The 23002-nt window shown below is 58.8% G+C and overlaps 2 protein-coding genes across 7 annotated transcripts; one reads left to right on the plus strand and one right to left on the minus strand.

The window, feature by feature from the left end:
* Nucleotides 1-1217: 1217 nt before the first annotated feature.
* Nucleotides 1218-3843, minus strand: LOC144247039 (uncharacterized). 2 transcript variants are annotated; one of them, XM_085589264.1, is made up of 3 exons: nt 3384-3843; nt 2564-2716; nt 1218-2364 (listed from the first exon to the last, which is right to left on the minus strand). In XM_085589264.1, exons 1-2 carry the CDS (start codon nt 3841-3843, stop codon nt 2619-2621), a joined length of 558 nt encoding a protein of 185 aa, XP_085445390.1. In that variant the 3' UTR covers nt 1218-2364; nt 2564-2618. The 2 variants fall into 2 exon arrangements, with proteins under 2 accessions (XP_085445390.1, XP_085445389.1); XM_085589263.1 differs by having other exon boundaries at nt 2564-3843.
* On the plus strand, nt 3745-23002 carry NDRG4 (NDRG family member 4). 5 transcript variants are annotated; one of them, XM_021541204.4, is made up of 17 exons: nt 3745-3878; nt 7573-7664; nt 8105-8149; nt 14631-14736; nt 15940-16060; nt 16323-16385; nt 16583-16643; nt 16948-17034; nt 17131-17187; nt 17511-17614; nt 18138-18194; nt 18291-18342; nt 18922-18969; nt 19204-19239; nt 19389-19440; nt 20017-20055; nt 20668-23002. In XM_021541204.4, exons 1-17 carry the CDS (start codon nt 3842-3844, stop codon nt 20820-20822), a joined length of 1212 nt encoding a protein of 403 aa, XP_021396879.1. In that variant the 5' UTR covers nt 3745-3841; the 3' UTR covers nt 20823-23002. The 5 variants fall into 5 exon arrangements, with proteins under 5 accessions (XP_021396879.1, XP_021396880.1, XP_085445386.1 ...); XM_021541205.4 differs by lacking the exon at nt 20017-20055; XM_085589260.1 differs by lacking the exons at nt 3745-3878; nt 20017-20055 and adding an exon at nt 5786-5880.

The following is a 23002-nucleotide window of genomic DNA, read 5'->3' on the forward strand; positions in this document are numbered from 1 at the left end:
CCATGGGAATTTTTCTTGGCTGGTTGCTGATCTTTTTTTTAAATTTTTTTTCCCCCCTGGCTTTTGGACAAAATCTTCCCATTGCCCTGAGGCAGAGGGGCTGTGAGCACTGTGAGGAACGGGGCTTGGAGGAGCAGCCACCCTGCAGAACTGGCGGGCAGCTTGAGCAGCAAAACGGAGGGGGTGGACTCAGGGTCTGAATGAACAGAGAAACTTGAATGGGGCCCAGCCCTGCTAGAGGGACAGAGGAGAACATCTCGTTAGGGCAGAGCTCACAGCCAGGATGGAAAATTACTGGTAGCCCTGTGTTTGGAGGGCAGGAGGCAGCCGGGGGGGACGGGCAGCTCGCCAGCCCCAGCACATGCTTTGTGGGGCACACAGGGCACAGCACAGCTCTGCCCTGGGCTGGGTCACAGAGCCTCTGCTCCCGTCCTGGCCTCAGGGGCTGTGTTGCATGGAGAGGATACAGAGCTCCCTGCAGGATTTTACCTTCCCAGGCAGCTTCAGTGGAATGTGTGGTGTCAGGATGTGGAGCAGCAGGGCTGGCTCCTGCCTGTCCCTGTCTCTGTCTCTGCCCACAGCCCTGAGCTCACGCACAGGCAGTGCCACAGTGCAGCCTTGCCTTGTTCTGCATGAAGCCCAGCACTTCTGGGGACACCAACCCCTCCTGGCACCAATCTGGGACCTCTGGGCAAGGTTTGAGGTGTCTCTTTTGGGGCACCCAAGATTTAATTGCCCTGCTGCCATTCTGGTTTGGATTATTTTGGAGCCAGCAAGGTGTGGACCTTTTGCTGCCCTGGGGATGTAAGGCTGGGGCAGATTGTGCCTGCCCTAGGGGTGGGATGTCCAGCCAAGGTGGGATGCAGGATGGGACCCATCACCAACAGCTGCTGCCACTCCAGTGCTGCTGCCTCACACCCAAGATAACCCTCATTATGGTCAAAGCTCCAGCATGTGATCCCATGCCCATGGAGCAGCTTTACCTGGGAGACACCTCTCCCTCAGCACCAGCACATCCCCACAGCCACCAACGTCACACTCACTGCTTTGTGTGCACTGCTGGATTCTGGGAAATGGTTCCTGAGCATTTTTGAAAATAGGTCTTTGGGATATGTCTCACCAACTGCTTATTCGCATTTCTCCCTCTTTTGAATAGCTTGACTGAAACAATCCATCCAAGATCCAGAGCTAGCAAAGCAGAACCAGCAGCCACTGGCTTCAAACAATGTTTATATTTAAGGGCAAGAATAAAAACATCACACTCACGCACAAATGAGGCTAAATTTAGCTGTGACTCCTCTGCACATCGTCACTGGACTGCCTGTGCCTCAGGGTGGTATCTAATCCCCATGAAGCCCTTCGATACAGGCACATTGATCCTGCTGCTCCCCTGCACAGCCAGCCTGGGCAGCCAGCACATCAGCCCCAGGCTGCTTCTCCTCCTGCTCCCAAATCAGCCCTGTGTGTGCAGCACAGGATGCAGCCTGGAGCTGTGGACGTGTGTCAAACCCTGCCCTGCCTCAGGGCTTGGATTCAGGGCTCTGCTTCCCTGCTGGTCACCTCTACATCTCTCTCTGCTGATGGCAGCTGTGTGCTCTGTCCACCACCAGCTGCCCACCACAGGAGGGGTCCACTGCCAGTGTTGGGTGCCACTGTGGGAAGGGTGGCCAAGGGGTTCAGAGCTACCTGCAACAGGTTTAGGGGTCCCAGCTCACCTCTGCCAGGCTGAGATTGCACCATCACAACAGGAACGTTTTGTGGGGTCATGCTGGAGCATTTTTATTGGAGTTTTATGGTCTCTGCCTTTTTAATGAAATCTTTCCAGGTTTCTTCCAGAGGGAAGGAAAATGAAAGGTCCCAGGACCTCTGGTCCTGCCATCTCCCTCTTGCCACCAATGGCATCTGTGGGTTCAGCAGTTCTGGCCCACTCTCTCTCTGCTTGAAGGTGTGACTGCTGAGGAGAAGATAAATCCCAAGCATGAAAAAGAATTTATTCCCATAGAAACCCCTGGCAACTGAAGGGAGAGGAGGAGGAGGTTTAAATGTGTGCAATATTAGGAAGATCAGAACCAACACTGTCTCGTCCCTGACCAAGTTCAGAGAAAACCTCTTGGCTGCTGGACCCACAGAAGAGGGGGAAAAGCAGCGCTGAAGGCAGGGAAGATTTGATCCCATTGAAGTGCTAGGTGAGGGACTGGCTCCTACTTGAGGGATTTAAGAGTCCCTGAGCTCCCTGACATCATGGGCTTTTCGCTCTTTGAGGTGAGAAGGCGAATGCAGCCTGGATGCAGAACTCGTGGTGACTCAGCGGGAGAGGCTGAAATCAGCTGAAATCTGGTTGCCATCCAAAAAGCCTGGGACAAGCTGTTAAAATTGATGTACCAGGGATGAATGTCAGTATGAGCAGACATTTCTCCAGCCCCTCAGCAGCTATTTGTAGGATGACTGCCTGTGGCTTCTCTCAAGGCACCCCATGGCCCAGCAGGCAAAGGCGCCCTGAAGCAGAGGGGTCTGTTGGCCACTGTGGCTGGCTGAGGGGCAATGAGGCTGAGCTCTGAGATACCTGATTCAGCCCAGTGCTGAGGAACCAAGCCTGTTGAGAGGAGGTGATGGGGTCCTCAGGAGCTCCCCATGGTTTGATAAGAGCCAGTTTTGGATGGTATGTCCTGTGCAGTTGCCTCAGGCAGCATGGGAGTGGAGGCTGTTACATCCCTAGCTGTGAGAAAAAAAATCAGTTAAAGTGATATCAGACAAGTACAGAGGAAGGAACACTGCCAGCATGACCTTGTCAGGTGTGGAGACAAGCAGGATTCAGCCCTTGCTCTGGGGCAAGCCAAGGCCCTCTGTCCTCAATGTCCCAATTGTCCCAATTCAGGAGAATTCAAGTGATTTACAACCTCCTGCTCTGCCCCAAACACAGCTGCCACCCTACACCTCCAGCATCAGTGTTCGTGGGTTCATCATGACCCCAGTCACAGCCTCCACTCCTGGGTGATCCTTCTTGACTGTCACAATCTCCATTCCCTCACAGACCATTGTGGTCCTGCTGTGGGGACCTTCATTGGACAGGCCCTTCTTATCCTGAAACCACCTGGCAACCTTGATTGGGACCATCCTATGTTCAGGGCAACCTACATTCCCATGCCCCAGAGGACCCTTAGGTCCCTTGTAATCTGTGTTTTCTTTCCTGGATACTCCCAAGCCCTTTGTCCTTCGTGGCCCCACTTTCCAGGTCTCCCTACATCCCTTGGCCACCAGTGGCTGTGTTCCAGGTATCATTGTTGTGCACAGGTCTCCTCTTGTCCCAGATCCTCCCTGAGCACCTTGATTATCGCCTTCCCCTGCTCTCAGGGAGACCCAGACCCCTCGTGCATGGTCCATACCTGGGGCTGCCGCTGTCCTCTGCTTCTGGGACTCCACGACCACAGGGACCTGTTGGACCTGTTGGTCATCACGGTCCCACTCTGGGACCGAAATGGTTCCCTGCAGAGTGATGTGTGTCCTCGGCAGCCTCCATCCCCCGTGCAACCCCCCGCAGCCCCCAGCGCTCCGCGTAACCCCCGCAGCCTCCATCTCCCGTCCGCTCCCGCCTCCCTCAGCACCGCTGTTCTCCGGGTGCCCCCGTTCCCGATCCCGGCCCCGTCCCTCCCCTCCGGCCCCGGCGAGGGGAGGAGGATCCGGCCGGCGGGGCCGTGCCCAGCCCAGCCCCTGCGCCGCCCCGCGCACCTCGCTCCGGCACCGGCACCGGCACCGGCACCGGCTCCGGCTCCGGCTCCGCTCGCCCCGCGCCGGGGCCGCCGCCGCCTCAGCCCGCCCCGCCCGCCGGGACTCGCCGCCCGGCATGAAGGTGCTCCGGCACAAGATCGAGCTCCTGACAGGTACGGCCCGGCCGCCCGTGCCGGAACGGGGGCTGTGAACCGAGGAGGGGCGATGGGACCGGGGGTGGCGAGAGCCTTCGGCCCCTCAGCCCCTGCCGAGGAGATGGAGCTGCCCGCACCGCCCGCCCGCCTTTGCTCCCGCAGGTGCGGGTGCCGGGGTCGGGTCCTTGTCGGAGTCCGGGAGCTGATGCCTTGCTGCAGCGGGGAAAGCCCAGCCCGGGTGTGCTGGGAAGGGGGAACGGAGCCGGCAGCTCCTGGCAAAGAGGGCCGGCCGGCAGACAGCCGGGGGTGGGGGTGCCAGGGGGGATTGCTGGAGCATCCCTGCGGTGCCTCCCCGCTCCTCAGCCAGCCTCCCCTGGGAGTCTCCCCGCTGCCCCGACGAACGCGCTGGGCTGGGAAGGAGGCCGCTCTTAGCAACAGCCACCGTGGACAGCCTGAGCCCCCACACAGCCCCCTGCTGCCACCGCCGCCCCCAGACCCTGCGCGGCTCAGCCCACGCGTCAGTGGCGCCGCGTCCCCCACGGGGCTCCGTGGCGGGGCTGCCCGGTCTGCGCCCCTCAGCCGGACCACACTGTTCGGCTGCTTTGTGGGGGCTGCTGGGGTACAGACCTGTGTCCCTCACGGGTTCAGAGAAAGCTGAGGCTGTTCCTCCTGCACTGGTGGAGGAGGATGTGGCCCAGACTGTGTCACACCGGGGTTTTCCTTCACCCCATGGTGCTCCCCCATCGCTCCTGCTCCGGGGGCAATGCAGTGGGCACACGGCCGTGGCTCAGACTGAGCTGCAAGTTCCCTTCCTCCCTCTCCCAGCCTCACTGAAGGCTGCCTTGGCTTCACTGGCTGGCAGGAACCAGCCCTCACTTCTCCTGATTTGTCTGCCTGTTTGTTGCACGCTGCTCAGTCAGCCCGAGGTATCCGTGCCAACATCCTGTGGGCAACACATCCGTGCCAGGGCAGCAGGCAGGTAGTCAGTGTGGGGACTCTTGTGAGAGTGAGACAACATCTGAGGGATCCCGGCCCTGTGACCACACATGCTCCCAAGTGTGTAATGGAGCTCACAACTTTGTTGTGATAATTTAGTAGTAGTAGTAATAATAATAATAATAATAATAATAATAATAATAATGCTACAAGCTGGTTCTCCTGCAGTTAGCCAGCAGTGGGCTGCAGATCCCTGGGGAAGGTAAGCCAATGTGGCTGTTCCTGTCCCATCTATATACACAGTGCCAGGGCCCTGGTGGGAGAGAACACTAGTCCCAGACAGAGCACTTATGTCCTGCTGGGTTTGGAACTGATTGGGAATTAGGGAAGAGACATGTCCTGGCTGTGCCAAGGAAACTGTGGCACCACACTGGGAAGGCAGAGTGGGAGCAGAGATGGGTGTGTTTGGGGTGATGCCCTGGGAATGGGTGCTTGTTGGGGAGCACTGGGGTGAGCTGCAAGGAAAAGGACTCGTTGCTGGGCACATTACCCTGGCAGAAGATGGGAGCCAAGTTGTTTTGGCTAGGAGACCTGGAGCTGTGGCTTCCTCACCAGCCCTCAACAGTGACAGTGGCCCAGTGGGGCTGGGTGAGACTGCCCACAGCCCCACAGCTACAGTGCTGAGGAGGGACGAGGGTTCCTGTGGGTGGCATGGGATGCAGAGCACCCAGGATGGGTGGCTGCATGGCTGTGACCCTGCTTACTGATCCCTGACTCGCTGATCCCTCCTCTATTCCCACACTCAGCACCACTTTAGGAAGCTGTGCAGGGGAAGCTGGTTGGGGCAGAGCTCTGCTACGTTCCTCCTGAGCCAGCATTGCCCCCACCATGCAAACAAGGTCACGGGGCCTTTCCTCATGGCTCAGCCACCCTCCCTCCCTCCCATATTAGCTGCAGGCTGTAATTAATAAAGGCATTCACCATACACTAAGTGCTGTTCCCAGCCACGCTGGGGCTGTGGCCACACGGTGGGTTGGTGTGCTCAGCGTGGGACACTCCTGCTCTCCTCCAGACCCAGCTATTGGTGAGGCTGATTTTTCTCCTGGTTTTTCCCCTGGGGTTGTGGGGTTGCTCAGTTGGTGGCTCTGCAGGCTGTGTTGGCTCGGCTGTGCTGGTGGGCTGCAGGCCAGGGCTGTCCCTGTGCACAGAGCCATCTCCCCAGCAGCACAGCCCAGCCTGGAGCAGTGTGCCCCTCATTTGTGCCTCTCCATGGGGCTCATGGCACCTCTCCACATCCCCTGATCTCGTGGGACTCTCTGGGCAGGGGTGGCATGGAGACTCCTGGTGCTGGGTGCCCCGGGAATCTCGAGAGGCTTTGGAGTGGTGTTTCTCCCTCCAAACAGTTCTGGATCTTTGGATGGCTCCCAGGGAGCAAGGCAAAGTGCTGTGTCTGCAGGAAGCAGGCAGGTGGCACAGCCTGCTTGAGTTTTGAATGGAAAACCCAGTCGGAGGAGCAAAACCCGACTTTGGAGGGAAGTTTATGACCAACTTCTGTATCCTGGTGGTTTTGCAATATTTGTGGCATTTCTTGGCCTTCCCACATTGTCAGCCTGGAGTGATCTAGGTTTGGAGGTGGACAAAGTGTGAAGCAGGCTCGGCTGAGGCCGTGAGGATGGAGTGGTTCCGTGTCTGCTGCGGTGCCCGTACAGCCCAGAGCATCCCCGTTATGTCCAGGGAGATTGCACGGGGGGGGGAGACAGCTGGGAGGATGTGGGATCAGTGCTGGCTCATTTGGAGAGGCAACAGCTTGTCTGTCTTGTGGAAAGGGTGAAAACAGGCTGCAAAGGCAATGCCTGAGGTCTGGATCCTGCTTGAGTGTAGATTATCCCCTGGCACTGGCATTTGCCAGATACCCATTCCATTCAAACACAGGGGAGCCTGGACTGTTCCCTGTGTCCCCATGTCTTTCACCTTCTGTGTGCAGCCAGCTGCTCATCTCCTTGCTCTCTTTTGCTCGCTGAGCTGAGCGTGTGCCTGGGGGTGTTTTTGGAAATGCCAGTGTTGGTTGAGGTCAGCAGCACCCAGTCTCACACTGCTGCTGAGTGATGGCTCCATGGAGAGAGGTCTGTCCCTCCAAGATGTGGGGCTGAGGTACCAAAGGGCTGGAACCTGATTCACAGGCAAGGAGAAGACTTTGGGAGCAAAGCCTTCACATCTGGATTTCTTCCATCATTGCTGTACAAACTTCAGGCTGTCTCTCTGTTCTCTTTCTGCTTGGAACATCTCTCTGCCTCCCAGCATGGCTGAGAAACATCACCCCTCATTCTGCCTGTGCAGGGAGATCTCCCTCTGTCCCATCTATACCCATTTGCAGCCTAAAACTGGCCAAAAATTTGGATTTTCTATCTTTGACTGATGCTGAAAGTTGGGATGGAAATTTGGATGTTCTTGCTCTGGGTTGGGTGCTTACTGAGGTGACCAGCACGGACAGATAAAGTTGTCCCCCTCAGTGCCCTGGAGATAGGTTTGTCCTTAACCAGGAGAACTGGACCTGGCTAGGAGCTGGGAGCTGAGCTCATCTGGGCACTGTCTGCTCTGTGCCTGCTGCCAGCTCCCAGCAGAGGGGCTCACTGCAGCCCCTGGACAAGCTGAAGCACCAAGTACCCATAGCAGATGATTTGAGTCCCATTCCTATGGGAGGGAGACCTGGGAGGCTCTGGAGGGCAAAGAGGACCAAGGAAAGGACCTGGCCTGACATGTCCCTTGTCCCGGGCAGGGCTGCTGCTGCAGGAGATGACCATGGCAGGGCTGCACGAGCTGCGCTTCACCGAGGAGAAGCCGCTGCTGCGGGGACAGGACGCCGAGCTGGTGAGTTTGGTGACCACACTGGCTCCGGCTCCTGCACGTGGGGCACCAGGACACGGGAGCTTGGGACGGGTGGAGGGGCTGTGTGCTGTACCAGGGGTGGCACTCTGTGTGTGTGTGCTGGCTTTGGGTGCACGTTTGTGCTCCTCAGTGTGTGCGTGCCCGCGGTGATGAGCATAAGTGAGGCCTGCCGGGATGATGGATGCGTGTGCAGAGGTTGCACGTCATGCTCCCACACGCCTGTGTGTGTGCACACCCGCAGGTAACACGTGCACGTGTGTGCAGCTGTTGTGGAGGGGTGTGTGTGTGCACACGTGTGGGCACTGTGTCCCCTGCAGCCCCCGGGAGTGGTGCCTGTGGTGTCGGGGGCTTTGTGAGCTGCACGGGAGGGCACTGCAGAACTCAGGGGTGTCTCTGTCCCTAATGGCTCCTTCTCATCCCAGGAGAACTCGGATGTCTTCCTCTCCACTGTGGACACAGACTGGAAGGTAGGACCAGCCATGGGAGGTGCTGCCCACCCCCGGGTTTCACATGGAACAGCAGCCTGTGCCTGGGGAAGGCTGGGGGGCACTGAATGGACTCAGGAGTGTTGCTGTCCCTTTTTTCAGGGGATGCAGTGCCTGCTCAGTGTCTGTGCATGAGGTTGCACATCCATCATGGTCCTTGTCAGAAGGGGACAGGGGGATGCTGCCAGACATCTCTGTGCTGGCGCTCAGATGTGGCTGGTGGGCACTTGGCCATGGGCTGGGGACAAAACCTTTAAAACAGGCAATTTCTTCTCAGGAAGGCCGAGCTGCTTTTCCAGCCCCTCTACCATTGCCATGGCAATGGTTTCCAGGCGATGCCAGCTCCCTGCTTACATAAGGATGTTTGAAAGCCTCTTTCTCTTTTGGAGGGCTGGGGCATTGCCCCCTATACCACCCACCTCTCTTGGAGAGCAGGGCCCCTCTGCTCCCTTGGCTGACACCTGCTCATTTTGTACCTCCATTTCTGCTCTCCAAAGGAGCCCCATGACACAGCTCTGGCACTCATGGGAGCTCAGCTCCTGCCTGGCTCCCACACTGGTCTGCATCCCTCTCACACCTCTGCCAAGGCTCCCTCTGTGGGGACCAGGGTGGTGGGGAGGGAGGGTAATCGGTAGTTCTGCTTGTCCCTCTCCAAAGTGTTCCCCTGCCAGGGGACACCAATGATTGTCACACAACCTCAGGTTTTGTGCTGCCACTTTGCCAGCTGTGGGACTATGGGGAGAGTGGGCTCAGGTGGTCATGGCTGAGCCCTTGCAGGTACAGCACTGAAACAACAGCACCTGTAAGGACAAAATACATGTGGAATTCATTCATCCCGGGATAAGGGCAGGGGAGCACAGGTCCCTGTTTTATCAGGCCCAGAATTTTGGGGCTGGCCCACTAGTGCTTGTCACCCATGTGGGTGGGAGGGTGCAGCTGGTAAGGAAGCAAGGCCTTTGGCAGGGTGCTGGCTGCTGTGGTTCACAGAGTGGGACATATCTGATGGCCCTCTCAAAAGCCACAAAATAATTAAAATGCTGCCCTCCCCAGCAGCTCTGAAGCAGGTGAGGTGCTGGGGCTGGGAGCAGCAGGGTGTGCAGGGCTGGGCTGCTCCTTTCTCTGCTTGCTCAGGACTTCTGTTGGCCACTGGAGGGGAAACCAAACCTCCTGGTGTCACCAGAGAGAGAGAGAGTAGGGGGAGGGAGGCGAGGAGGGGAGGAAGATGGCAGTGCCAGGCTGCCCAGAGCTCTCAGGAGCACCAGAGGCACCAGGATGGCTCTGGCTCAGCTGTGCTGGGGCAGGGCTTGGTTGGCACGCAGGGGATATTAAAGAGCAATGACCCTCCCAGGACAATCCTTGTGTATTTTAGGGGTTGGCCCACGGTGGCACTGAACTGTGTCCATGGTGGTGCCCAAGTGGAGCAGTTCTGGACAGCAAATGCCACAGAGATTCACTTCCATGACCTCAGGACCTAAAAAAGGAATTGGGCAACAATCAAGACAGCTTTTCCCAAGCCAGCCAGACCCCGAGACCTTTTGGTTTCCCTCCAAGAGCCTCAGGGCAGGAATGGGCTGAGTTTCCCGGGCTATGCCAAGGCAACCACCTCCTTTTCTCCACCCTGACATTTGCAAGTTGGTGCAGTGCAAAGGCTGGGGGCTGCCTGCCATTCCTTGGGGAGATCTTACCCAAATTTCTAGGTTCACCTCCTTGGGATAATCCAATCCAGCCCCCAGCTTAACTCTTCACTGTCCATCTGCTCCTTCCTAGAGCCAGTCATTGATGGGCTGCTCAGGTGTGGCTGGGGCAGTGGGGGGCCTGGGGAGCCCCACTTCTGCCACCAGCCAAAGTAAAGCCCTTGAGACATAAGCCACAGTGCAGGAGAGCTGGAGGAAGGTTCCCTGGGACCAGGTGCCCTGGATCCTGCTGGAGGTCTGGGCCACCTGCCTGGCAAGGGGGCTAGTAGCCAAGGCAGTGGCGATCCCATTTGATGCTACTCCAGCAAAATCGACCTTGCTCAGCCCTCCCTTCTCCCTGAAACCCTTTTGCATTCACCTTGGCTCTCCTACCCCTTCTGTCTTCTGTTAACTACTTCCTGTCTTTTTTTGTCCCTCTGCATCTCTTGTATTTTTTCCGGGCACTGTGGCTCTCATGGTCTTTGGCTCTACAGGCACCAGGGCTGGGGAAACCAAAAATGGCACCTAAAGTGTCAGGAACCACCTGGGAGCAGGGCTTCTCCACCACACTCGGGCCTTCATTTGCAGAGATGCCTCTTTCCAGGCCTGGGTCTGAGCTCCCCACAGGACAAAGCAGTGCAGAGTAAAGCCTCTCTGATGGAGGCAGTGTGACTGTCATCCCTCTGCCTGTCTGTCCTTTCTCCCACATCCTGGCTGTGCAACCCTGACTTGTTTGTAGGACATGGCTTTCAGTGGGTTCCTGAAGGGCTCTGTGGGACTCCTCCATCCACAATTGCCCAGCTTTGTGCCTGTCATGCCAAGCTGGGCAGTGGTGCTGGGCTGGGCAGGGGCAGGCAGGGTGCAGGGGGAGGGCACCCACACACTGCTGGGGGATTTTTGGGGCTGTGGTGGTAAGAGGCCTTAGTTGGAATCATGGAAGAAATCATCTGCCTGCACACATGTGCACATGGGAATACTCACATGTGTGTGCATGTACACTGATTGTGTCAGTCCAGGGACACGATCCAAGCCCTTGGAGCTGCTGGATTGTCTCTCCTCTTGCTTTATTTGCCTGCCACTGGTGATGCCCAGGTCAGGGCTAAACCCTGCACGTGCCCTGTGTGTCATCATCCCGCAGCAGGTGGGGTGAGTGTGCTGCTGGGTGAGGTGACGCAGGTGTGGACACGTGTGTCCCCCTCTGTGCACACCTGTGCAGGTCTCTGCAGGTGTGCAGCTCGCTGTGCATCCACCAGCATTAGTGATGGCCATGGCATCCATGCTGAGCACACGGGAGGAGGATGCAGCAGGTGTGCTCCTGGTATGCACAACATGTACAGGAACTGTCACACACGGGGCCTGGCCTGGGGACTATGCCACAAGTATTTTGTGGGGTGCATGGGCTTCGGTGTGGGTATGGTGTTAATTTTCCCAGTTTTCCCCCTGGCAGACAGGGTTTTGCCCATGTGTGGTGCATGTTCCTGTGCATGGACACGCGTGGTCACGTACACGTACACGCCTGCCGTGTCCTTCTCCTGTTTTTAGCGTGTCCATCTGTGGCTGTGTGTGTGCTGCCCTGCCTGGCCATGGCTCAGGGCCTTGGCTGCGGGCTTGGCCGTGGCTCTGTGTCGGTGCGGGGCTGCAGCCAGGTGTGTGCAGTCAGGCGTGTGCACCCAGGTGTGTGCAGCCAGGTGTGTGCAGCCAGATGTGTGCAGCCAGGTCAGCCAGGTGTGTGCAGCCAGATGTGTGCAGCCAGGTGTGTGCAGCCAGGTGTGTGCACCCAGGTGTATACAGCCAGGCGTGTGCAGCAAGGTGTGTGCAGCCAGGTGTGTGCAGCCAGGTGTATGCAGCCAGGTGTGTGCAGCCAGGTGTGTGCAGCCAGATGTGTGCAGCCAGGTCAGCCAGGTGTATGCATCCAGATGTGTGCAGCCAGATGTGTGCAGCCAGGTGTGTGCAGCCAGGTGTGTGCAGCGGGCACGGCGAGCGCTGCCCGGACCGTGCCGGGGCTGCTCCGCGGGGTGCGTGTGCAGACACCCCGCCTGCCTCAGTCTGCCCAAAGAGGGAAGATGGAGAAGGTACCGCACGGTGCCAGGCGTTTTTTCTTCATAAACAAGGGTATTTGGGGCCAATTGGAGCATGAATAATTCCCGCGGCAGCCAATGGCTGAGTGCTGGCTCCATCGCGGCGCTCGCCCGCAATGGAGGCCAGACCTGCCGAGGGGGAAGGGCGAGGGAGGGCTTAGCGCAGGGCTGGGGCTCCGCTATAAATCGAGGCGAGGGCTGAGCCAGCGCAGAGCTGAGCTTCGCCCCGGTGGCTGCGTTGCTGTGCCCCACACCCGGACCTCCGGCTTGGCCCACACTGCCTGAGCAGCCTCGTCCGCCCAGTTCCTCAGCATGCCGGAGTGCTGGGATGGGGTAGGTACCGCCGCTCCCCTGCTCGCTGCCCTCCCTCCCAGGGGTTTTGCCCCAGCGTCTCTCCTGCTTGCCCAGGCTGGGCCTTTGCAGCCAGCAGGGCTCGGCGTGGGTCAGGCGGGCGTTGTGGCAGGGAGGACGCACTGCTGGAGAGTCCTTCCTTCCCCCAGCCCTGCTGCCGCATCCCTGATGTGCTGCAGGTTTTGGGGACGCATTGTCCTTGAGCGTGTCCTCCCCGAGGCCGGCAGAGATGCTGTGCCGAGGCTGAGGGTGAGCAGCTCTGGCCCGGGCTGGGGCTGGGTGCTGGCGGGGGCACACTGCCCCGTGCCCACCCCCTGACCTGCAAGGAAGAGGGTCTCTGGCTGTTTTGAAGCAAGCCCTCAGTTGTTTTCTGGCCTCTGCGGTGATGGCAACACCCGAAGGTAACAGGCTGGTGCAGAGGGGGTGAGTGAGGTGGGAGCACTGCAGCTGTGAGCAGGTAACCTGGACATGGATGGGCTCTGTCAGACACCTATGGGTGCTGAGACCCCCGTGCCCCTCCTCGCTGGGGCTGTGGGTTGTCTGTGCCCCTCTCTCCTTGCTGCGTGCATGCCCTGCATCCCAAGCTCTTCCCCCAGCGAGCATCCCTGCGGCAAAGGGCAGGGCTGTGGTAGCCAGCGGTGCTGCAGAGGCTGCACCACGAGCAGGATGTGTCTGGCTTGGTGGAGGATGGGGGGCAGGAAAGAGCAGTGCTGAGGCTGGATCTGCTACCTTGGGCAGGTGATTTTGGGGTAGGGTTGAAAGCTGAGCCGTTGGGGATGTGATGGGACCACAGGGATGGTGATGGCAAGGAGGTAGCCCTGTGCCCAGGACCAGACCACATGGATGCCTCCTGCTCTATGACCTTGGGCTAGGCCCTTCCTCTGCCTCAGTGTCCCAATCTGTTCTTGCAGAGGGATGTCACTGCTCATGCACTTCTGCCTGATGCAGCTGCAGGGGGTGGAGGGACAGCTGTGGATGAGGGATGGGGTCAGGGTGCCCTTGGGTGCGAAGAGATGTCTCCACAGAGCTCTGGATCTGCTTTTGGCCACCGTGTTCCCCCAGGGACAGCAGGTCTCAGTGAGGGGAAGCACTGCAGTGAGGAGACCCTGTCCCCAGGTGGTTCCTCCCACCCAGGCCCGTGTCCTTCAGAGTCCTTGGTGGCGTGTAACCCGCGTGAGCATCCACGTACCTGCTCCCCTCCCACCAGCCCAGCCATGGGGCTGCCAGTGCCAGCAGCGAGGACTGTGATGCTTGGGCACCCTGCCACCATGCCCTGCCCTGCCCTGCTCAGCACATGCTGCCCCTGCACCCAGCAGATCCCAGCCTCGAGGTCACTGCTGCTGGACAGGCACAGGCATCTGGAGGGGACCTCTGGTCCCTTGTCCTTGGGGAGCACCTGGGCTCAGTTTCCTGTGCTGGCTGGGAGCAAGAGCCAGGATGTGGAAGGAAAGGAGCCCTCCTAGACAGAGAAACTGAGGCATGAGGTAGTTTTTGTGGGGGCACTACCATTTCAGACCAGGGGTTTTAAAGTTACTTTAGCTGTTATTTTGGGAGCAGGTTGCAGCATTTCCTGGAGTGCTGTCCAGGGTCTGACCTCTGTCTGTCCCAGATACATCGAATCTGTGCCCAACTGGGCCATGCTGTGAAACCCTATCCTGTTGCCAAAATTTTCTCAGTCTCAAGCCCTTGAAGATCTCCTTTTCCATGCTGTGGTCCACCTGTCCCATCCTATTATCCTTCTCTCTCAAGCCCTCTTGGATCCATCCCTTGATACCATTCTGTGATCCCATCACATGATATACATGTCTAATCCTACATCCTATGATCCTATCCAAAGCCTTCCCTTCCCTTCCCTTCCCTTCCCTTCCCTTCCCTTCCCTTCCCTTCCCTTCCCTTCCCTTCCCTTCCCTTCCCTTCCCTTCCCTTCCCTTCCCTTCCCTTCCCTTCCCTTCCCTTCCCTTCCCTTCCCTTCCCTTCCCTTCCCTTCCCTTCCCTTCCCTTCCCTTCCCTTCCCTTCCCTTCCCTTCCCTTCCCTTCCCTTCCCTTCCCTTCCCTTCCCTTCCCTTCCCTTCCCTTCCCTTCCCTTCCCTTCCCTTCCCTTCCCTTCCCTTCCCTTCCCTTCCCTTCCCTTCCCTTCCCTTCCCTTCCCTTCCCTTCCCTTCCCAATTTGTCCTGCTTTCTACCCTCTCTGGGATGCCCAGAGCTGTGTTTTTCCTGGGACAGCTGCTCCTCTTTCCCATGGCTTCCCACGGGACCCAGCCATTTGGGGAAGCAGCAGGGAAGGGTGTGATGGCAGGGCAGGAGAGGATGAAAGAATGCCTCAGGGCAGGTGGGCATCACCCCATCTCTGCTCTTCCCCAGGAACACGACATTGAGACCCCCTACGGGCTGCTGCACGTGGTCATCCGGGGCTCTCCCAAGGGGAACCGCCCGGCCATCCTGACCTACCACGATGTGGGGCTCAACCGTGAGTGCTGCTCCTGGGTTGGGGGTGCAGGGCAGGCAGGGCTGAGCCCTGGGCTCCACAGGCTGCCAGGACACCACCACCCCTGGCTCAGCTCCTTTGCCTCCACCGTGGCTGCAGCGGGTCCCCCCGGGCATCTGAAAGCACCAGGGGAGTTTGGATGCTCAGCTGGACACAGGCCAGGCACAGCCAGGAGTGCTTGGCCAGCCCGGTGCTGGCTGGCCCACAGCAGGCAGGGATGGGGCTTGGGGGATGCTGGGCTGGTCCTCACTGCCACTGCCAGCCCGTTGGTATTCAGAGCATGGACCCAGCTGGCAGCAAGGCAGAGTGGGGGATAAAAGAGACAGGGAACAGCAGGGAAGGAGGGACCCCGAGTGGGGGCTCTGGTGTGGAGATGCTGCACTTTCTGTCAGCCTGCAGCCCTAGACCTGCAACCCAGAGCTCTGTCCCGGGCTGTGCCCTCCAGCTGAGCCAGGATGCACAATTCCCTGTGAGTGGGGAGAAGCATCTCCCGCTCCGCTGGCGGCTGAGGCTGAGTCACTGACATGCCACATGAGCTGTGTCACCATTGCAGCAGCTCTGGCTGTTCAGGTGCACATCATGCTGGCTGCAAAGGGCCTTACAACCTGCCTCACCCCATGTTGTGGGAGGGATGTCCAAACACTGATGCCATGGGACAGGACCCCTCCAAGCCCTGGCAGTATCTGTGTCCTGCTGCAATGGTGGGGTCTTGTCCACAGCTGGGGATGTTTCTTTGACTCTTTCCAGGCAGGGAGATTTACAGCTGTTCCTCAAATCCTGTGTTTGCTTGAACCCTTTCTGGGGATTTTGGACAGGGCTGATACCCCAGACTGCTAATCCTGCTGCCTACTGGGTGATCTTGCAGTCCTGGGCTCTGCATCCCTCGGTCCCATCCTTCTGAGGCTCCCCAATGAAGCCATCCCAAACTCCTCATTCTCCTGGCTGTGCCTGTCCATCCCCGTGCCTCCTGACACCTGTAGGGATGCAGCCCTTGCTAACAGTAGCTGTGGGCTCTGCTGGGAGGACAAGGATCCTGGAGGGAAGGGGATGGGATGGTTTTGGTGGCATGTCACCTCCTGGATGAAGGGCAGTGGGAGGGCGGGCAGCTGCTGTCCATGCTCCCCTGGCCCATCAGGCCCTAGTGTTGGGGTGTTTGGTCTCTGATACCCACCTGCCCTTTGACAGACAAGCTTTGTTTCAACACCTTCTTCAACTACGAGGACATGCAGGAGATCACGAAACACTTTGTGGTGTGCCACGTGGATGCACCAGGACAACAGGCAGGAGCCTCACAGTTCCCTCAGGGGTAGGTGTCATCTGCAGGACACACTGTGCCTGCTGGGGTGTCACCTCTCTGCCCCTTGGGTTGTTGCTGCCTGGCAGTTGTGCCCTGCCTGTGGGTCTTTCCAAACTGTGCCAAAGCCTGTGGCAGACGACTGGCCCAGGGTGGGTGGTTTGAGGGTGGGTGGCATTTCCTTGCCCATTTTGGGCAGCCCAGCTGCCCTGTCCCAGACACTCTGCTCTGAACAGGTTCCGTTATCACCATCCTGTGCCTCCCTGTGCCACAGGTACCAGTATCCATCCATGGACCAGCTGGCTGCCATGTTACCCAGCGTGGTGCAGCATTTCGGGTGAGTCAGCCTCTCTTCCACAGCTGCTGGCTGAGGGTCCTGGGCAGGGAGATGGACAGAAGACAAGGATTTGGGTCTGGGGGAGTTGTCCCTGTAAGATGGCATCCTGCAAGTCATCTTGTTGTGGGTGGAGGGGTGTCCCAGGGAATTATGTTGGAGCCCGCTGTCCCCTCATATGGACCTCTCCATATTTCCAGGTTCAAGTATGTGATTGGGATCGGTGTTGGGGCAGGAGCCTACGTGCTGGCCAAGTTTGCGGTGAGCCTGGGGCTGGGATGGGCTGGCCTTGAGTTGCTTGTACCTGCTGTCAGTCCAGGGCTAGACATGGGGAAGAGCAGGAGCCGATACCTCCAGGCAGTCTCTGTTGCTGCAAAGGCTCCTGGGGTGCTGAGAGACCCAGCACAGCAGTGCTAAGGCTGGGTAGTCTTGCCACAGGTCTCCTGTTGCTCTCAGGATGGGATCATGTCAGCTCCATCCGATGCCTGTGCAGTGGCTCTCATGGGGGACTGTCCAGGGCACATCTCCCCTCCCCTCTGAGCCTCTCCCCTCTTGCTCACTGCAGCTCATCTTCCCTGACCTGGTCGAAGGGCTGGTCCTTATGAACATCGACCCCAACGGCAAAGGCTGGATTGACTGGGCAGCTGCCAAGGTGGGCAGGGCCCCGACCCCTCCTCCCAGTCCTGGCGGCTTCCTGGGGCAGGAGGCAGCCAGGGCAGTGCAGTAACTCTCTGTGCTCCCTCCGCAGCTCTCCGGCCTCACCAGCACGCTGCCAGACATTGTCCTGTCCCACCTGTTCAGCCAGGTAAGGGCTGCATCCTCCAGCCCCTGCCATCATCCCCAGCCCAGCGTCCCAGCTGGGTCACCCTGCCAGCTGCCACAGTGCCACTGTGTCCCATGTACAGGGCTGGGGTCAGTCAAGCCCTGCCTGGTCTGGGGCTTAACCCTGATGAGTGTGTGACCCGTGCCCATGTCCTGCCTGGGTGTTCTGCCTGCAGCACCACTGTGCCCAGCTGCATTGCCCAGCATCCCCCTTCTTGTCCGTGCTGGCTGCACGGCATGGGCAGGACGTGGGGAGCAGGGTGTGCCCCCAGCACCTGCCCTGACCTCCATCCCCTGCTGGCACAGGAGGAGCTGATGAACAACACGGAGCTGGTGCAGAGTTACCGGCAGCAGATCGGCAGTGTGGTGAACCAGTTCAACCTCCAGCTCTTCCTCAACATGTACAATGGGTGAGTGCTCCAGGCAGCCCCACTGCAGGGCTGCATCCCTGTCTGTGCTAGGGTGAGGGGCTGCATTGCTGGTGGGTGGCTCTGAGGTCACTGTGAGAACCCAGACTCCTGTTGGGTGCTGTCGTCACCCTCCAGTGCATGGAGGCAGCAGTGCAAAGCTGTCTGCCACTGCTGGATGGGGATGGTACCTGAGCCAAAGCCTTGCCATGTGTCAGAGCCCACTGCCATGAGTACACATTCCCATGTCTCCTCCTGCACTGGGTGCTGGCACAGGCCTGGGGAAGGGGGCAGAGATGCTGTGCCATGCATGCAGGGAGCCCTGCCACTCTGCTGGGTGCTGCATCCTGCGGCACAGGCTCTGCTTGGGCCGTGGCAGAGATGGCCACAGCATCCTCCATGCACAAGGTGCCAGGACAGCGGGCTGGGTGTGGCTTCTCAGGGCTGGCAGTGGCCTGATTCTTGTGCTATGGCATCAGTGGTGGCACCTGCCCATGAGCTCACACTGGCCTTTCTCCTTCATCAGCCGCAGGGACCTGGACATCAACCGGCCTGGGACTGTGCCCAATGCCAAGACCCTGCGGTAAGAGTCGTGCTGGCAAGTCAGAGAGGGGTCCTGGGGCAGTGGAATTCACTCAGACCAAACGCTGACGAGGCCCCTTTCTCCTCTCACTTCCAGCTGCCCCGTGATGCTGGTGGTTGGAGACAACGCGCCTGCTGAGGAGGGGGTGGTGAGTGCTGGGGCGCTGCCTGCAGGGTGGCAGGCGGGCGATGCCCACGCACGGGCACGCACATGTTCACTGCCTGCTCCGACACACGGCAGCTCGTGGGGGTGGGAACGTGCTCGTGTGCAGACCTGCCTGCTCCTGTGGGCACCTGTGCACACGCAGCTGTGCGTGGTTGCCACACCTGGAAAACTTCCCCTTCTTCATCTGCCCAAGTGTGGTCGCGCTGTGCACGCTCGGATGTGTCGGCACACGAGCACATCTCTGCTTGGCCATCTGCACCCACACGGCTGCTGGCACACTTTTGTGCATGTACACACACGTGTGACACGGAATGCCTCACTAGTCCCCCTTTCCTCCCGTTCCAGTCCCTACTCTTGCCCAGACTGACAGAAGCAAAGTCCCCTCTGTCCCATGGCAGGGATGGTGGTCCTGCGGGCACAGGGCTCACTTAGTGCCCTGTCTGCTCCTGGCTGGGGTGGAGCTGCAATGGCAAATTCCAGTGGGCCAGTGATGGTACATGTGGAAAACTTCTGCTTGGCTCCTGGCTTCCTAGGGTGCTAATATCATCTCTCTTGTCTGCAGGTGGAGTGTAACTCCAAGCTGGATCCCACCAACACCACATTCCTGAAGGTAGGGCTGGTGGCAAGAGGCAGTAGGGTGGTTCCTGCTGCCTATGAAGTGCCCCATTACCTTCTGCCCTAGGGCTGCAGGGTGTCCCCATCTCCCCATTCCAGGTCCATCATACACCTTGTAGGTGTATGGGGAAGCAGGGTGACCCCAGCAGTGGCATCCTGCCAGTGGGTCCGGGGGGATGGTGGGCAGTACAGGCACCCTCCCAAACTAAGCAGGACCTTCTCTTTGCAGATGGCTGATTCTGGTGGGCTGCCCCAGGTCACACAGGTGAGCCCTCACAATTTCCCCAGTTACCTGGGCATACTGGGCCATGAGACATGCACTGGTGCTGTCCTTGGCTAGCTGGGGTTGGGCTGTTGAGGAGATCTCAGCCTCAGTGCTGCCTCAGCTCAGCTCACCCTGCTCTCTCCCTACAGCCAGGCAAGCTGACCGAAGCCTTCAAGTACTTCCTGCAAGGCATGGGCTACAGTGAGTGCTGGGGCTGGGTGTGGGGCTGCTGTGGGTCTGTGTGTGCTGGTGTGCACATGTGCTGATGTGCTGCAGGTCTGTCTGTGTGTCCACACGGGTGTGGGGTGTACAGGCTCTGTGTGCACACACAGGTGTGTACAAGGGCTCTGTGTGTACAAATGTGTGTGTAGGCTCCCTGTGTTGGTGTGCATGTGTGTGTGTGTCTGGGCATGCACGAGCAGGGCTGTGTGTGTGTGCAACAAAGACAAGCAGAGCTCACATGCAGAAGTCTGTGCATGTGTGTGTGCAAAGTTTAAGACTACGTGTGAGTGTGTGTTTATACCTGTGTGTGCATGCTTGCAAAAGTCCACGTGCACGTGCGTGTGTGTGTGTGTGTTTTTGCAAGTCTGTTGCACGTGTGTGTGTGTGTGTGTGTGTGTTTTTGCAAGTCTGTTGCACGTGTGTATGTGTGTGCAGTCTGTGTGCACAGGGACAGCTGCGTGTGCAGGCACACGTGGGCTGGGCAGGGGCTCCTGGCCCAGCAGAGTGGCTGACACTCTCTCTCTGCCCTCCCTGCCCTTCTCCTGCCCCTGCCAGTCACCCACCTGAAGGATCGGAGGCTGAGTGGAGGCACAGGTACTGCTCAGTGCCCACTGCTGCATGGTGCCTGCCTGGCCTGTGCCCTCCAGCTGCCTGGGCACCTTTGGGAGCAGCCTGGGTGCAGGACTGGCCATTCCCAGCCAGATTCCCACTGTCTTGCTCTGCTTTGCCTGAGATGGCAACATATGCCAGGTCTGAGGGCTGAGAAATGGCATTCAGAGAATTCCCTCTCCATGCAGGCACAGTCTTGGCAATGTGCTCACTGTACCCTCTTCCAGGCAAGCCAGGAGCTATGCCCACTGGCCATCCTGGCTAGGGGAGGGTGCCACCTTCCCTGCACACCCTGGGCAGCCAGGGGAGCTCTGATCCCAGCTCACTCCTTTCCTGGAGCGTGGTAGTCCAGGGTTCCCACTGCCTGATGCCCAGAGGTTGCATGCCCAGGAGTGAGCCCGGTGTTCAGCCTGCCCAGAGCAGCCCTGCTCTGCTGTCCCTTACCTGGAGCTGCTCATGTTGTCACACCACCGCTTGCTGCAAGCTTGTGCCCAGGCTCAGTCGCATCGGGGAGCAGGGCTGCTGGCAATGTTGGCTCAGTCCCTCAGGTTTTCAGAGGGATCTGAGCACCCTGGCCATCTCTCTGTGCCCGTGCAGTGCCATCTGCCAGCATGACCCGCCTGGCACGCTCCCGCACCGCCTCCCTCACCAGCGCCAGCTCCGTGGATGGCACCCGCCCACGTGCCTGCACCCACTCGGAGAGCACCGAGGCCATGGGGCAGATCAACCACACCATGGAGGTATCGTGCTGAGGTCCACGCCCGCCGCCGACGTCTCCTTCAGAGCCATCTCCCATCCGTCAGCATCCCGCCAGCACCCACCTGCCCCGTGGACACCCTCCACCAGGGCCCTCGCTTCTTTGGGGTCAATTTGTCTTCTTTGCCGTTGGCCTCATCCCCTTGTCTGGTACAGGAGAAGGAGAGGGGCTTCATCCAGCAGTCACACATGGTTCTGCACTGGTCCTCACCCTCCCCAGCATCGGCTTGGCTCCGGCTTGGGAGGGTGGGTGGCAGGGGGACAGGGCCAGGATGGGGTAGCAGGGTCAGGGTGATGAGATGGGGACAGGATGTTGGGGTGGGACGGAATGATGGGGTGGGACAGCACGTGGAGAGGACACAGGAGGTAGGTTGGTCTCTCAAGTTCAACTGATGGCTGCCTAAAAGGAAGACGGGAACAGGGAGCAGCGCTTAAAGGGAGGTCACTGGTCTGTTCTTAGGGATGCAGTTTTCATTTCTCCCTGATGGCCCTCTCTAGGGAGAGCTAGCATGGGATCCCCCAGCACACCCAGGACTTGCTACCCCAGAGCTGGCTGAGCCTCGTGAGAAATCACATCCCAAACTGTCCCTTCGCCCTGGTCATGTACCCTGAGGGCTGCCCTGGGGCAAGTGAAGAGAGGTCAGCCCTACTCCAGAAGCTCTAAGGGCAGGAGGGTGGCATGCGTGTCCCCCTGCCTCTGTCCATGCCCTCACTGGTGGTGGCACTTCCTTCATCCCTTGTTGCAAGAAGGACAATTACTGTCTGCCACCAGAAATGCACTGGGGAGGGGGGAATTGGCTGGCTTGGCCCCTGTCACACTGTCAGTTCCACTTCCAGCTCTTGGGCTGAGCCTGCCAGGGTTCAGAGGCCACTGTTTTAGGGGATGTCACACAGCAAATCCCACCTCAAGTTTTGCCACAACCTGTGGGTGTCATCACCGAGGAGCCATTAGCAATAAGATGAGACACTCCCCCCACCATTCTGGGGAGCCCTCAGCACCCTCTGCCCCACAGGGTGCCTCACCACAAGGTGCTGACACTGTGGGGTGCCCTATGGGATGTGGGGAGCACTCCATGCTCTGTCTTTGCCCACACAGCTGCCAGACCCACCGTGGCTCCCCAGATCCACACCCCAGCTCCAGCATTTTGCCTGCGCGCTGAGCGGGGCGTCTCTCAAGGGCTTGGCTCCCTCAGGGCCGTGGGGCCCCCTCTGGCCACCAACTCCAGGTGGCTCTTGCCTCTTGCACTCGGCACGGAGGCTCCTGCCATTGCACAACCCCAGTGATGGCCACCCAACCTCTGCTGCCGTGCCCAGCCCCTCCTGGGCACGCTGTGAGGCACAGCTAAGGGTGGCCCTGCCTCTGCTGATGGGTGCTCAGGTCTCTGTAGGTGGTCCATGGGGGACCTGAGCAGGGAACCCACCAGGTGCCACCGCCTGGGCGAGCAGAACCAGCCCGCTGAAAGCAGGTCCCACCCAGCCCCACAAAAGCATTCTACCCTCAGAGCCCATCCCTGCTCCCCAGTGAAGGGCACAGAGCTCCTGGGGCTCCCAGCGGGTGTATGAGGGCTTTTGGCCCTGAGACCCATGCCCCACCCAAACCCTCTCATAGTAAAAGGCCACCCCAAAACACCAGTGTGCCCCTTTGTCCCCCACTTTGTTCTGCTGTGTGCTTCCTTCTTGGTGTGACTCTGAAAGCTACGTAGCTCCTTTTTACGGTAGATACCGCTGCGATCTCTTGTTTTCTCAGCGTGTCCTTCCAGATGATATATATATATAAATACCTATACATAATATATATATAAGGGTTTGCCCAATACCTGACCTTTTTGGGTTCACTCCTTGCATTCTTGTCCAAGCAGTGCCGTGTGGTTTCCCTGGAGGTGGTGTGGCCGTGCTCACCTTCAGTTCCTCACCTTGGTTTTGTTGGTTGGTTGGTTTGGTTTTCCCTGGTGGTTTGTTCTTTTGATTTTTGTTGGTTTTCCTTTTTTTCCCAGTCACAGCGGAATTTAACATGTTTTCCTGTCTGAGTGCAGCCTGGTTTTGTCACAGCGGCATCGAGGCCGCAGCACTCATGAGACAGCAATATGTAAACCGGATTTAACTAACCTGTTGCTGTAGAGAGGAGTTACTGTGTTGGAAATAAACCAACTAACTAATAAAGATGTTAAGAACCTGC

The sequence above is a fragment of the Lonchura striata genome, chromosome 11, assembly GCF_050655825.1.
Source record: "Lonchura striata isolate lonStrDom1 chromosome 11, ASM5065582v1, whole genome shotgun sequence".
Taxonomy (NCBI): Eukaryota; Metazoa; Chordata; class Aves; order Passeriformes; family Estrildidae; genus Lonchura; species Lonchura striata.

Excerpts from the sequence above, each read along its gene's own strand:
- NDRG4 (XM_021541204.4), top strand. The coding sequence starts at position 3,842 with ATGAAGGTGCTCCGGCACAAGATCGAGCTCCTGACAG. Across the intron at positions 16,644-16,947 it reads ACGTGCTGGCCAAGTTTGCG|CTCATCTTCCCTGACCTGGT; the intron begins GTGAGCCTGGGG and ends TGCTCACTGCAG. Across the intron at positions 20,056-20,667 it reads GAGGCTGAGTGGAGGCACAG|TGCCATCTGCCAGCATGACC; the intron begins GTACTGCTCAGT and ends GTGCCCGTGCAG.
- LOC144247039 (XM_085589263.1), bottom strand. The coding sequence starts at position 3,843 with ATGCCGGGCGGCGAGTCCCGGCGGGCGGGGCGGGCTGAGGCGGCGGCG.